Source organism: Lucilia cuprina, chromosome 5 (genome assembly GCF_022045245.1).
Source record: "Lucilia cuprina isolate Lc7/37 chromosome 5, ASM2204524v1, whole genome shotgun sequence".
NCBI lineage: Eukaryota > Metazoa > Arthropoda > Insecta > Diptera > Calliphoridae > Lucilia > Lucilia cuprina.
In genome coordinates, this window is record NC_060953.1 from 43,093,631 (window position 1) to 43,110,048 (window position 16,418).

Sequence of the window (16,418 nt, forward strand, 5' to 3'; positions counted from 1 at the left end):
TCCAAACTTCGTGCCTTTATTTTTAAGTCTACATACAAACTGGTCTTTCAGATGACACATAATATTTTAAAAACAAAGATGTCTGTGATCTAAAACAGGGCATTTTTAAACTTTAGTACACGATATCTCAAACACCTCATTATACTTGTCAAAAGAATTGAGCTGCGCTGAGGTTTCCGAGAATTCGTGCCTTTATGTTTAAGTTTACATACAAACTGGTCTTTCAGATGACACAATAGATAAAAAACAAAGATGTCTGTGACCTTAAACGGGGCATTTTTAAACTTTAGTGCACGATATCTCAAAAACCTCATGTAGTGAAGACATTCTGAGGTCAGTTTTGGATTTAGCAATCTATATCCTTTAGAAATACATTGGTGTGTGTTAAAGGTATAAAAATGAGTTTTTTTGTGAACAATCACACTTTGTGATCAATCACATAATGCTCTAGAAGTAATGTTTTGACAAAGGCGTTGAACGTTTACAACATAAATGACGGATAGCATATTATGTTTTCGTGCTAATTTTGATATCATATCAAGACAACTCTAAATTGTATTTTAATTAAACTTATACAAATTCTAATTTAGTAAACACTTTTTTTCTGGATACTGACTTTTAGTTAACGGTCACCCATAATAAGATTAATCAATCAGTCGCTTCTACTCTTTAAGGATTTATTATGACGCCAAAAATAAGTTGTGAAACATGAGCGACAATTGAGATTGGAAGGTAAAGGACAAAACATTAACATCTTCACCGAGATCACTGTAAACAGCTAGGGAACGAAAAAAAAAACCGGCGGACGTATGCATGGGCGGACCAATAACAAATAAGACATGATAACAAATTACTATGTTGTAACGATGAAACAGCAGCAACGACAGTTTAACGATACAATAAACAAAACGTGTGGATAACCGGGCAATAAACAAAATACAACTCACGTGCTGCACCACATGATGTCGGTGTTGTTGTTGAAGACGACGACGATTATGATCCTCTATATGTAAGTGGCAAGGGCAAGAGAAAATGGAAAAAAAACAAATCGAATAAAAACCTAAGGAAGTACCGCAATGTTTAAAAATAAAGTTAAGTTTTTTACTTAATTTGTTTTGGAATAAATTCGCGCACACACGAACAAGAAATTTAAGAAATACAAAAACTGTAAATTGTTAGTGCAACATAATACAAGCACACGCTAGTATGTGGCATGTAGCAGTAAGTAGCCACGACTAAAATTTGCATATGGATCATTTCATGGTAAATGAATTATTGATAAATTTATTATTATAGGTCTAAGGCCTGGCAGACTAATTTTTAATAATAACCAAACTTATTGAAGTATACTGCCGATTAATTATAAAAAAAGAGTCGATCTTATTCTGATCTTAGTCCATAGTTTAATTTGTAGCCTAGTATATAATCTTGTTTTTAGTCTAGTCTATAGTCTAATCTATAGCCTATAGCCTAAAGTCTAAAGTCTAGTCTGTAGTCTATAGTCTAGTCTATAGTCTAGTCTATAGTCTAGTCTATAGTCTAGACTATAGTCTAGTCTATAGTCTAGTCTATAGTTTAGTCTACAGTCTAGTCTATAGTCTAGTCTATAGTCTAGTCTATAGTCTAGTCTATAGTCTAGTCTATAGTATAGTCTATAGTCTAATCTATAGTCTAGTCTATAGTCTAGTCTATAGTCTAGTCTATAGTCTGGTCTATAGTCTAGTCTATAGTCTAGTCTATAGTCTAGTCTATAGTCTAGTCTATAGTCTAGTCTATAGTCTAGTCTATAGTCTAGTCTATAGTCTAGTCTATAGTCTAGTCTATAGTCTAGTCTATAGTCTAGTCTATAGTCTAGTCTATAGTGTAGTCTAAGTCTAGTCTATAGTCTCGTCTATAGTTTAGTCTATAGTATAGTTTATAATATATTATATAGTCTATAGTCTACCCTATAGTGTAGTTTGTACTCCAGTCTATAGTATAGTCTATAGTTTTCACATATCCGTGATAAAAACGAAAATGACCTTTGCACTTCATAAATATAGATTCAGTTTTAATTTTTGAATTTTCTTTTCTTGCAATTCCTTTTTATTCAAAAATTTAAAACTTAGTTTAATATGGAATCACCCACACTTGAAAACATAATATTTCCACCAATAAGGAAATATCATCATGAGCATTTATAAACTTATACGAATAGACATTCGACCACTGCAAAATCGAATAAGTAATTTGGAGTAAAAGTAAACTGGATGACCTTCCTTGAAATATGTTTTGAACTTTATAGAGTACACATAAGCATGCAATGATATCGCATGGTGTTGCTACTCATATGACGACCATTCCCTATACAATTTTGGTAAAAATTTCTGTTGTTGTTTTCAACGTTATTCTTGTGTCACATTAAAGTTCAATCAAAGAAAAATAAAGTTGCAAAAAAAATTTAACTTAATATAAGTTCTGCAAAGTCCTGTTTTTAAATGATTTTTCCTATAAAAAGAAGAACAATTGTGTAATCAAAACACAAACGTCTACAACAGTTCTCAACAGCGAGTACTAGTCTAAACATAAAAATTGTTAAAAGAACTAGCAGCGCTAATTAAAAGAAAAAGCTATTCGAAAAAACGAAATTTAAAATGAAGTTTTTAATTATCATCAGCTGTTTAATAGCCTGCACTATGGCTCAATCGTATTTGTATCCAGTTCCCCTACAACAATTGCAAACTCCCTTGTTGGTGGTTAAAACTCAACAGCAGCCAGGATTACAGTTTTCGGAACAACAACAACAACCTATTCAACAATATTTTACCCAAGATACTTTGGGGCAATATTCTTACGGTTATAGTGAGCCCTTGTCTACCAAGCAAGAGATACGTACTTTAGATGGTGTTACCACTGGTTCTTATTCCTACATTGATGCTAATAATCTATTACAAACTGTTGATTATATAGCTGATGACAATGGTTTCCATGTTGTAGCTACCAATTTACCTAAAGATTCACACGAATTACCCCAATCCGTACAGGAAACTTCAGAAGTTGCTGCTGCTCGAGCAGAACACTTGGCTGCTCACAAAGCTATACTTGAAGGTAATCCTTCGGCTTCTTCTATTCTACCGAAACCAGTAGAGGATACAACTGAAGTTGCCGAGGCTAAACGAGAATTCTTTGCTCGTTATTCTGCTGAACAAGAAAAACAAAAATTGTTACAGAAATCTGTTCTATTAAGGAATAAACCTATTGCTGTGACTGCTCCACTCAGACCTGTTCAACCCACAGTGTCACCCTTAAAGATAAAACCGGCGGATATAAAAAGTTCCTCTAACTTGAAAACTTATCTTACTCCTGGTATTGGAGGTTTTAGGTATGGCTATCAAATTGCTGGTGCTATTAAACCCACACATTATTATTTGCCTGTGGCTTAAGAGTTGTAAGAAAAACATTTTTAACTGAGTTGACTATTTGTATGTTATGGATGAAAAATAAATGTTATTAAAGCTAAATTTTTGTTTGATTTTTAAGAATGATTCTTTTGGGTATTTAAAGGTAAAAGTTCTATACTTGGCAGTGTCGAATCTTAACGGTTAAGGGTAAACTATGATGTCTAACAAAAAAAATAAACAGTTGTAAAACGAAAACTTAAACTTTCCTTTGAAAGATTCTCATTCAATCAGGGTGTTGTGTATGTGCATAAAAATTAAAAAGCACCAGTGACAGATCAAAAAGTACAAAAAACTTAATTTCCCAGAGTTTTCAGTTAGTTTAGGACTCGTGATTGTCATAGAAAATTAATAAAAATAATTCTTAAAGAAGGAAAAATTTCTAAAAACTACATTTTTATAGGTTCTCACTTACTCCGGGCTCTATATGCTAAATTCATGTTTCTAGGTTCAATATTAAAGAAATTTAAAAGAGGTACTGTTTAAAGACGAAAATAGAAACAAAAAGTAAAATTTTATAGGTTCCCATTTACTCCAGCTTAAAGATTTTGGCCAGAAGTTATGTGATGTCTATCTATCTATCTATCTATCTATCTATCTATCTATCTATCTATCTATCTATCTATCTATCTATCTATCTATCTATCTATCTATCTATCTATCTATCTATCTATCTATCTATCTATCTATCTATCTATCTATCTATCTATCTATCTATCTATCTATCTATCTATCTATCTATCTATCTATCTATCTATCTATCTATCTATCTATCTATCTATCTATCTATCTATCTATCTATCTATCTATCTATCTAGATATATCAGTGCTCTTTGAAATGAGAAAAAAGTTACAATTGTTCAAAATTTAAACTTAAACCTTTCCATTATTTACACAAAACAAAATAAATTACTTTAGATTTCTTTATTTCTCACAAATTCCGAAATTTTGTTGGTACATTTAATTAATAATAATATCCATTCGAATAAAAATGCTTGGTTAACGGATAACCATACGTATATAACTTGGGCACTAAAGTTTTCGCAACGGGTACAGCTAACGGTGAAGAGACAAAAACTTTATGAGGCTTTTCATTTACGTATACAGAATTGGCTGGGGTAAGGGTAACCTTAAGGGAATCCGCCATGGGCTGAGACAATTCCACAGAGCGAACATTGGCTGGATCTGTAGAAGATTTTGAGTGAGCGGCTGTATGCTCTGCCAAGCGCAACCCGCTCGACGTATAAATTGTGTCACCAAACGTACGAGTTGAGGTATTTGATTCAGTATCGGTATCTGAGGCAGCGAGGGAATTTGTGGTAGCGACAGCTGAGGAAATTGTATGGGAAATTGACGGCTCTGCAGTGAGACGAAATGTTTCCTGTTGCACCGGTTTTGGTAAGTTAGTGGCAGCCACATGAAAGCCACTATCATCAGCTGTATAGTCTACAGTTTGCAGAATATCATTGGCATCTCGGTAGGAATAGGAGCCACGGGTAACACCATCTAATGAACGTACTTCTTGTTTAGTAGATAGAGGATCACTGTAGCCATAGGCATATTGACCTAATTCATCTTGTGTATGATACTGATGCTGTACGGGTGTTATAATGGATGATGTTTGACTGCCATAGACAATGGGATACGAACGTAATGCTGGTGCCACCAAATAAGATAAACTGGCCGCCTGGGTAAGGCCTAACAAAGTCAAAAATGCAAAACAAATTTTCATTTTTCTTTTAGGTTTAGTTTTAATTTTATTAATTTCGTTGTTAGGGTTTTCTGAAAGCGCTGCTAGATTAAATTGACGTTAACTAGTACTCGCCTAAAAATGGTATGATAGAGTTGCATAGAATTCTTGATCCTTTTATACTCTTGTTCTTGATTGCAAATGATCACTCTGCCAGCTTTTCAACACATTTTGCTATAAATGTGTGTACATTGATTGTATTCCTTTGCGCACAATTCTTTAGATTTTCTTTTTTCTAGATCTTGCAACAGCAATTCTTGTGATATGTAATGTCTGTCGCATGACAAAAAAAAAGATGTTGATTGCATATTCTTATTTTCAGTGGAATGAATGATCATTATGTTGGCTGGCACGTTGCAGTTGATCACACTTTTTAGTTTTTTAATTCTCTCTAAATCTGAGTCTGTAACTTAATTGATTTTTCAAAGTCATTATTCATGTTGTGTTACAGTAACTTTTGTATGTTTCAGCCAACAACATATATTTCCCTTGAATGTTTTGTAGTCATATTTTAATTTAACATTTGCTGTCAACATCGACATTTCACCAAAGACAGGGGTTTTTCAATTTATCACCCAATAAGGAATATTTGATTTCTTTTGATGCTGTTGTTAGTTTTCTTTATTCAATTGTTCTTGACGATTTGATGATTGATTTGTGAAATTATAATAATTGAACTCTCAGTTTGATCAGTGCATCAGCATATATTTTTTTAGTTTTAATACCAATAGACAGGTTTATGTTAAAAGGAGAACTTATTTTGCAATAAAAAATTATGCATGGAATTGATTGATTTAATTGTTCCAAACTAAGTTTTGATTTGTTTGCAGCAATCATCTTTAGAATTGTTTGGAGTTTAGAATCAATTAAGATTTAATGTGGTGTTCAGTAAAAGTTATCGATAAAATTGCGATTAATTTTGGATTAAAATAGTTTTTGATGTGAGAAACTTAAAATCCTTAATGTAAAGCATTGATCAGTCTTCTAATCAGTTTGAAGATCAGTTTATATATGGGTCTATAAAACAAGTTTACAGATCGTTCTACTGATCACTACATAAAAAGTGTATCAGTTTATAAGTAAAATTATGGGTGAAGATCAATCTATAGACAAGTCTATAGATATCATTTTATAGGCAAGTCTAGAGATCAGTATAAATCTATGGACACATCTATAGATCAGTCTATAAACAAATCTATGGATCAATCTATAAATCAGAGCATAGACAAATTTATGTAGCAGTCTATAGACAAGTCTATAGATCAGTCTACAGACAAGACTTTAAATCATACTCTAGAAAAGTTTATAGATCAGTCTATAGATAAGTCTATAGACAAGTCTTTGGACAAGTATATAGATCAATCTATAGATTAGTATATAGACAAGTATATATTTATATCATTCTATAGACTAGTCTATAGATAAGTTTATTGACAATTCTATAGATTAGTCTATAGACAAGTCTATAGATCAGTCTATGGACAAGTCTATAGACACGACTTTAAATCATTCTGCAGATCAGTCTATATACACGTCTATAGATCAGTCTCTAGACAAGTCAGACAAGTGATCAGTCTATAGATAAGTCGATCGATATTTCAATAGACAAGTCAACAATCAATCTAATCAGACAAGATCACTCTACAGACAAGTATATCGGTCTATAGACAAGTCTATAGATAAGTTTATAGATCAGTATATAGACAAGTCTATAGATCTGTATATAGACAAGTCTATAGATCTGTCTATAGACAAGTCGATCGTCTATGGACAAGTCTATAAATCAGTATACAATCAAGTCTATAGATCAGTCTATAGACGCGACTTTAAATCATTCTACAGATCAGTCAATAGACACGTCTACAGATCAGTCTGTAGACAAGTCAGACAAGTGATCAGTCTATAAACAAGTCGATCGATACTTTAATAGACAAGTCTATATATCAGCCTATATACAAGTTCATAGATCGGTAACAAGATCCATAAAAAAGTCCAACCAAAAAAGAAAAGAAAAATCGCCGCAATAATAACGTATGCGATCAATATTATATCTTACAAAAGAAAAAGAAAAACATTCTTTCAGCGACCATCTTTGAACATTCCGATTACTAAAATCTAAATATCATGCCATAAATTTATGTGTATCCTTTATCAAGGATCATTCACAAAATTTCAAATTTAAGAACAAAATCAATTTCAGCCAAAAGCTATCAACAAATTACATTGATTTAACGTATGCGATCAATATTGTATCTTACAAAAGAAAAAAAAACATTCTTTCAGCGACCATCTTTGAACATTCCGATTACTAAAATCTAAAAATCATGCCATAAATTTATGTGTATCCTTTATCAAGGATCATTCACAAAATTTCAAATTTAAGAACAAAATCAATTTCAGCCAAAAGCTATCAACAAATTACATTGATTTGAAATCTCCTACACGTATCACTCAATTGAAAAACGATTTAAACATAAATTAAACATTCTCGAATATCGTCAAGATCTTGTGATCTTGTTTCCCCTTTCAAAGTGCAAAATCAAACAAAATATATAGTAATAAAACGGATGTGCCTTTCGCTTTGTAGTCTTAAGTACTTTAAAAATTATTACAGGTCAGATCATTTTAGCCGAAAAGAAGAACAATATCAATGGAAAGAAATCACAAAACTACAAAACAATAAAATAAATTAAACAACAATTGGATATACAATTTTGCGCTGTTGCACGTACTCTCTTGCACATTGGGAATTGAGATGATCTTTTATAATTGTAGTGATTCAAATAATTTTTTTTTATTTGCCTCAAATAAAAGGCATTGGAAGCTTAATGGAGCAGGAGGCCAGAGGAATGTGTGTGAGTGTGTGCTTAACGGTGTAAACGATCAAATGTTGTCGAATTGTTTATTTATTTGTTTAGAGTCGATGGGAAGGCATGCGCTAAAAAGATGTGCCACCTAAAGAGCTCATGAACCATGTATGTACATGAACATGTCAGTACAATTCAAGGTAAGTGAAGGCCAAGGTCTGATCTCAACTGAACTGCATGGAGTGAGTGTTGTTGTTGTTGAACAAAATTTTACATGCATTTTGCAGTTAAATGAAGCTGCAAACATTTCGAGTGAGCGTATTGTTGTTGTGTCATGAACAATTTGCAATTGCATGCAACATTTTGTGGACATATTGAAGGTGTTATTTTAACAACATACTTCAGAAATACAAAACAAAATTAAATTTACCGTAAATTTCAACTGAACACATTTAGTAAATTCGTAATTTTGTTTACCATTTGTATATTTGGTGGTTAGTGAAGAGTTTTTTAAAAATCTTGTGTTATTAAAAAAAATACCAAGCTACAAAGTTTAATTCTTAGATTAAATAGTCTTGAGTTATTAAAGTATTTTGTTATTTTTCCTAAACAATGATCTTGTTAATGCTCGTAGTCTTGTTAAAATTCTTTAAGGTGGTTTGAAATTAATGAACTGAAGACATTCTTTGGCTGGACACAGTGGAATGAACGTATTTGTAGATAATAAACAATACATAGATCAGTATTCAAATCAGCCAATAGAAAAATTTATAGAGAAGTATTTAGATCCATCTTAATGCATGTCTATATTCAATAGTTTATAGGTAATTCTACAAATCAATTTCTATATAAAATTATAGATCAGGCTATATATGTTAGTAAGACAAGTCTATAGGTTAGTAAATATTTACATTTATAGATATCTCTATAGATAGATAAATAGATAGATAGATAGATAGATAGATAGATAGATAGATAGATAGATAGATAAATAGATAGATAGATAGATAGATAGATAGATAGATAGATAGAGATAGATAGATAGATAGATAGATAGATAAATAGATAGATAGATAGATAGATAGATAGATAGATAGATAGATAGATAGATAGATAGATAGATAGATAGATAGATAGATAGATAGATAGATAGATAGATAGATAGATAGATAGATGGACAGATAGATAGATAGACAAATCTATAGGACTTTCTATAGATCAGTCCATAGACATGTTGACAGATTACTTTATACACACGTTTTATAGATCAGTACATATACAAGATCATTATATCATTAATGGAACAGACTGTCGATAGTTTTAACGTGAGCACCTGCCGTGTCGGCCTTATCTCACGGTGGTCTTTTTCATCCACAGGGTAGACTTGAGAACGGTCTACCATCGCCCCTTTGTCTTCAATGAAGACGCAGGTGGCAATTTTTGCACATTGGCTATGACCGGTACCATGCGCAAATACTTTGCTGGATAACTCGAGCTATCTAATCTCTTGCCAAAGTAGTCACGTTTTAAAACAACCACACTACTATGGCTCTGTTGATTCGGCAACAGCACCTAGAGACGTAACCGGTGGACCGAAGCACGATCCATCAATAAGCCGTAGACATCGTTCTTACTCACAGTGACACGCTGTGGCAAGTCTGATATGAACAGAGTAAACTCTGAACACATCTGGACAAGGAAGGAAAATTAATCGGTATCTCTTTTATATGATATCTTTCATCCATCATCATTCAACCCAGCACACATCTCATTTATTCGACACATTCATAGAGAAAAACATACGACACATTCATTTAGGTATACGGGTGGATGAGTCCCGCATGCCTCTACATTCATTCTTTATCATATACAATTGACACCAACTCATTTCCAACGCTTAGTCCTACAGTCACTCCTCTGTGGGGTATCTGTTGATTTTCGGCAACAGCACCGAACCTTATCCCGAAATATTGACTATTATCATGCATCAGTCTTTTAACCGCCACTTATTCTCTTCCCGCGAATTTGGGTTCAACCAATAGCCACTACGTGGATCCCGAAGGAACCTCAACCAACTGACCAGCCAGGACATAGTCCTGCGGGCAACTGGCCACCCGTAGTACCAGATTATGCGGTGCTCTGGTCAGACCTCTGGCAATCTATGCAAGGACTAAGCCAAGCAGTAGACTGAGACACCAATTTTTCAATCCCGGTCAGATTGGAGGTATTGGGCCCTCTTTATACCCCGGGATTGCAATAACACCAAGGCGGAGGTCTTCGCCAAGGTAACATGCCCCCGGGGGGGCATTAATGGAACAGTAAGATCAGTGATTGAAAAACTGAAAATTGTTTTACAATTTTTAGGGTTTTAACTCACTGTGCACTGTATAATTGTTTAATTCGCCTTGACGTAATGATCTCGTTACTTTTTCTCAAAGCTGAGTACTCGTGATCCTTGATATTACGTGGTAGCGTTCTTATTATTTTCCCCCTCAACATTGCAAAGTATTTAATCTTTTTCTTTCCAACATAGTGCAAGAAGCATGGTTAGCATTCTCCAGTACTACGACAACAATATGAAACCATGGATTCTGTAGATTGTATTTACTATTGTTGTTCTTATAATCTCAACTATTTGCCATGTTGATCCATAATAAATTTAAGGGAAAAAATTTGCTTTAAACCTCCACACAATGTTTTCGTATATTTAAGGTTTCTTTCAAAGGAGGTTAATAAAGTTGGCTGAAGACAAACAGACAAAAAATGCTAAAGGCATATAAAGATGGGCGTTGTAATAATATATAACATTAACGCGTTTGATAAAATCGCCTCTCGGCAAGAGAATGTAGGCTAAAGATTTTTATTTCATTTCTAAACTGCAAAAACAAAGTACTTTAAGGTCTAATCTAATGGATTTTTGTGGTTGCAAAAATGTTGTAGTCTTAAATTCAAATGACATCTTTATTATCGAATAGAACAAACAATATCATGACAGCTAACAACCACCTGACTTACTTAATGTTAGGACAGCACAAATACTTTGGCAAATTAAACAATGGACTATGTACATTTTTGCCAGACACTTTTAGGACACTACCACCTAGGAATTTTTAAACACACAAACATGATCTAGATTAAACCAAACATATTTATATAGAGTAAAAAACATATGAATAAATAAATAAACTTGCGTGTGGACTCTAGCTAACAATCACACCTCGTTTCTGAGTTCCAAATAATCCTAATTTATATTGTTTACGTAAATAATAAGGAATAAAGTTAAAAATAATGCTAAAATGCGTGTGAATCATTAAAAAAAATAAAAATAAAACTTATGAGAAGTCATGACGCCATGCGTAAACGAGGGTTAACAAAAAAAAAAACAAAAAAACAAAAAAAAAATATGTTAAGATAATAGGAAGACTTAACCCTTCAACAACCCGATCTTAAAACTATTAAAACTGAATTAAGAACTTAACAGTAAAAATTTACTTGCCAAGAATCCATTTGTATATATTCGAATCAAAATAACAGTCTGGCCTATAGTTCAAGTGTGATCTAGAACTAGTATGTTCTATTGTTGAGAAAAAATAGTTTGTATATTGACTGATCTATAGTTGAAAATATAGTATGTTATATAGTCATGACTATAGATTTTTATATAGTCGAGACTGTAATGCGTTCTTTATTCGAAACTATAGTATGTTCTACATTCAATATGTAGTCGTTTCTATAGTTGAGTCTATAGTCTGTTCTATATTCGAGACAAAGAGTCTGTTCTATAGTCAAGACTAGGTTAGGTTTAGCAGCCGCCTAAAATCGTCGAAAGCGGGCATTGACATAGAGAATGTTCTGTATTGTCATTTCCCTCCTCGTCATTGCAGCTGAACAAAAATCATTGGCCACTGGGCATTCATGCGTTATAACCGCAATAAGGTTTCTGAGATTGGATCTTGACGTGGTTTGTCCGTGTCGTGTCCATTCTAGGCCATATTTTCGTGGTTTCCAGACATCTTCTTTTAGCGATCGTATGCAGTTTGTCAGCAATAAGCTGTTTACCTTTCACGTAGAATATGCCAATGTTGCAGCCAAAATCAGTCACTTGTAGAGCACTTCCGTCTTTCGCTAGGGCGTCAGCACGGTTATTGCCTTCTATGTTCCCATGTCCAGGAACCCTCACAAGAGTAACCGATGAATGTCTCGCTATCTCCTCGAGAGACGACCGGCATTCTTGGACAACTTTCGACGTGGTATACACATTCTCTAGGGATTTAATGGCTGCTTTGCTATCAGTAAATATATGGATTTTCCAGTTAGATATCCCATAATACCTAATATAGTCAAGACTATAGTGAGATCAATAATCGTAAAAATAGTATGTATATAGACGAGACTAGATTGTGTTCTATAGTAGAGCTGTTCTAAAGACTTGACTATAGCTTGTTCTATAATCGTAACTATAGTCTATTCTGTAGTCGAGGCAAAAGTCTGATCTATAGTTTAAATAATAGTCTGTTATATAGCCGAGCCTACGGAATAGACTATTATTTATTCTATAATATAGTCAAGACTATAGTGGGATTAATAAACGAAAAAATAGTAGAGCCTTGAGTCTGTCCTATAGTCTTGACTATAGTCGAGGTTGTTCTATAGTCGAAACTATAGTATATTCTATAGTCGAGACAATAGTCTGATCTATAGACAAAATGATAGTCTGTTCTATAGCTGAGCCAATAGTCTATTCCATAGACTATAATTTATTCTATAATAGAGATAATTGCATAATCTGTTCCATAGTCAAGATCGGAGTTTGTTCTAAAATCGATACTATGAGCTATTTTATAGTTAAGACACTAGTCTGTTCTATAGTCGAAACTATAGTCTGTTCTATAGACGCGGCAATAGTGTCGACGAGGCAATAGTGTAGACTATAGTTTTATCTATAATCGAGAAAATATTAGGTTCTATAGTCGAGACTACTGTCTGATCAATAGTCGAGACTATAGTCTGTTCTGAAGTTGTGATTATGGTCTGTTCATATACGAAACTATAGTCAGTTCTAAAGTCAAGACTGTAATCAATAGCCAAAATCTTTACAAACATATTTAACAAATCTCGCTTAACCTCAAGTCCTCTCAACATTCCCCTCGAAAAACATAACAACACAACAACAATAACCGCGTTAATAAATCATTCAACATTTAGTCGTACGTATGCTACGCTGGTGTGATGATTACAAACTACGAACTAATTTATTTTGCTATTTTTTTTTTCTTTTTGTGTGTATTTTCTTGTTAAAACTTATTTACATTAAAAACAAATTTTTAGCTTAAGTTTAAGGCGGGTTTTATTGTAGAAGAAATTTTTACCTAAAAACATAAATATAGACATTAATATGAGCTCATCGTTGGTTATTGTTGGAAAATATTAAAGTTTGTGAAATAATTATACAGAAATTATTAGAAGTTGTACTGAATAACTTCAAATGATTTAAATTCCAAAGTTTTTGCAAACTAGACGAAAAAAATGGCGCCCTAAATACATACATTTTCATGAATTCATTACTCGTACAAAACAAAAAAAGTACTCTACCCCTTGAAAAGGAAACAGAAAAAATTGGGGGTAAAACAGTTATGGTTATTGTTTTGATAAAACTCATAAAAAACATAGAATGTTTTGACGGGAATTTTAGACAAACAAACTTGTTTGTATTAGACTGATTCCAAAAAAAAAAAAAAAAAATCACTCAGTCCATAAACAAGACTGTAGTATGAGTCGAGATCACAGCCTTTCTAAAGTCAAGACAACAGTCCAAGACTATAAGGTGAAGTCATTTCATTTTGCGGCGAATTCATTAAATTTTGTATATATGTAGTTTGACAGCGTCAAGTTTGAGAGTATGGAGTTTGACAGCTTCGGGCTAAATAACTTCACCTTATTAGTTTCGCCATGCCACAGTATGGTCTAAAATCCCCCCGGGGCCATGTTGCCTTGGCAAGACCTCCGCCTTGGCGTTATTGCAATTCCGGGGTATAAAGAGGTGGCCAATACCTCCAGTCTGGCCGAGACTGAAAAATTGGTTACAGTCTATAGCTTGGCTTAGACTTTGCATAGATTGACAGAGGTCAGACCAGAGCACCGCATAATCTGGTACTACGGGTGGCCAGTTGACGGCAGGACTACGTCCTGGCTGGTCAGTTGGTTGAGGTTCCTTCGGGATCCACGTAGTAGCTGTGGTTTAAACCCAAATGGCGGTTAAAAAACTGATGCATGATAAAGTCAATATTTCGGGACATGTTTGGTGCTGTTGCCGAAAACAAACGATACCCCACAGAGGAGTGACTGTGGGACTTAGCGTTGGAAATGAGTTGGTATTAATTGTATATGGTACGGGATGAATGTGAGGTTCGGCGGGCCTTACCCCACCCTCTCTTATGAATGTGTCGTATGAATGAAATGTGCGCTGGGTTGAATGATGATGGATGAAAAGTATCATATACATATGATACAATTGAATTTTCCTTCCTTGTCCAGATATGTTCAGAGTATATTCCGTTCATATCAGAATTACCACAGTGTGTCCCTGTGAGTAAGAACAATGTCTTCGGCTTATTGATGGATCGGCTTATTACGTCTCTAGGTACTGTTGCCGAATCAACAGAGGCTATTTAATTGTCAGAGATTAGATAGCTCGAGCACTCCAGCAAAGTACTTATGCATGGACCAGTTAAGGCCAATGTACAAAAATTGACACCTGAGTTCTTCATTGAAGAATATCGCCCCGATGGTAGACCGTTCTCAAGTCTACCCAGTGAATAAAAAAGACCACCGTGAAAGCAGGTGCTCACGTTAAAACTGTCGACAGTCAGTATGTTCTAAAGTCAAACAAAAATCTAGTTTATAGTCGAGTCTATAGTCTAGTCTATAATCGGAAATATAGCCTATTATGTAGCTGACTGATCTATAGCTATATAGTCAATTAAATAAATTTGTTGGTACCATTCTAATTTTACATTTTAATGTGTATATATGTATATGTAATTCCACAAATATTTGGCATAAGATTCTGTGTTTACTATTCGAAAAAAAGTCATCTGTCTATCAGTCTCCCTCTATACTTGAGTATATTCAAGTTTATAAACAACTCATAACAAACAATATTTGTTATGAGTGAACAATTTTTTTAAACAACTCAATGTATGTATGATAAAACACCCTTTTTGTGATAAGAACGCAAAAAAAAGAGCTTAATTTTGAGTTATTTTCCTAGCGCTGCTATTTCTCGCAATTTGACGACGTGTTATAGTTGTGGATTTATATTTTTTGTATACAAACAAAATTGTTTGGGAATATTATAAATTTTGTTTTTGTTTCCATTTGTTTAAATATAGGAAACAATTCATGAAGTCATCGTTACCAAAATATATTATAAAAAAAATTATTATTTAAGTTTATTTATTGTGTTATTTATTGTGGTTTCTTTAATATGACTTTCGAAATATCATAATAATATTTCATTAATTATAATGTCAGATTTTTGAGTAAAAGTTTATAAAATAGTGGCAGTTATTTAGCAAAGTTTAATTAGCAGAAGTTTATTGCTGTTAAGACTATAGTCGATTCTATGTCAACACATATTTTGAATAAAAGCTGTTACAAAGTCGAGGCTGTTACAAAGTCGAGACCGTCAATACTATAATCTTTTCTAAGGACCAATAGGCTGTAAGGCCATAGGCTGTTACACAGTCCGGACAAAAGTTTGTTCTGTAGTCGATAATATTGTTTGTTTAATAATCCGCACTTGTAAAAACTGTTTTGTTATCAAGACTATAGTATGTTCTATAATCAAACCTCCGAGCAAAAAAATAACTTCCATAGAAGCGAAAAAGAAGTAGAATTTACTCCATGAAGGTAATGAAAAAGACCTGAAAAAGTTATGATTTTAACACAGACTTGTCATAGGAGAGCTGTCCTTTTTTCACTACACCTGAAGTCTTTCTCAGGAAGTAATTTTTATATTCTTTTTTGGCTGTTATTTGATTTAAATAATTTTAAAATAAAATAAAATTGGCTTAATTCAAAAAAATTTCAGTAAAAAAAAATTAACCTTCAATTTAAAAAAATTGGATTGTTTTTGCTTTTCTGAAAGTCAATAAACATCATATCTACAGAAGGTAGAAAAAATTCACTCAGTGCTACTTTTGAATTTTATCTTATTATATCGTATATTTCTGTTTCTTCAATATATAACCCCAGTCCCACTTTGTGCCCTAATTTAAAGCCATCTGTGTAACAAGGGATCTCTACTAGTGTTTGCTTTAATGTTCCGCTTGACCAAGACAATCTATCTGAAATGAGCGTTTCAATATTTGCGAATTATTCTGTATCTGGGTATGGGATCGCAGACGCCTACATTGATGACGT

The 16,418-nt window shown here is 33.3% G+C and overlaps 2 protein-coding genes across 2 annotated transcripts; one reads left to right on the top strand and one right to left on the bottom strand.

Moving 5' to 3' along the window:
• The first annotated feature begins 2,509 nt into the window (after positions 1–2,509).
• On the top strand, positions 2,510–3,500 carry LOC111683508 (cuticle protein-like). The gene has a single exon (XM_023445586.2). It carries the CDS (start codon positions 2,634–2,636, stop codon positions 3,420–3,422), a length of 789 nt encoding a protein of 262 aa, XP_023301354.2. The 5' UTR covers positions 2,510–2,633; the 3' UTR covers positions 3,423–3,500.
• An 846-nt stretch (positions 3,501–4,346) lies between these two features.
• Positions 4,347–5,283, bottom strand: LOC111683509. The gene has a single exon (XM_023445587.2). It carries the CDS (start codon positions 5,167–5,169, stop codon positions 4,402–4,404), a length of 768 nt encoding a protein of 255 aa, XP_023301355.2. The 5' UTR covers positions 5,170–5,283; the 3' UTR covers positions 4,347–4,401.
• Positions 5,284–16,418: the final 11,135 nt, after the last annotated feature.

Excerpts from the sequence above, each read along its gene's own strand:
- LOC111683509 (XM_023445587.2), bottom strand. The coding sequence starts at position 5,169 with ATGAAAATTTGTTTTGCATTTTTGACTTTGTTAGGCCTTACCCAGGCG.
- LOC111683508 (XM_023445586.2), top strand. The coding sequence starts at position 2,634 with ATGAAGTTTTTAATTATCATCAGCTGTTTAATAGCCTGCACTATGGCT.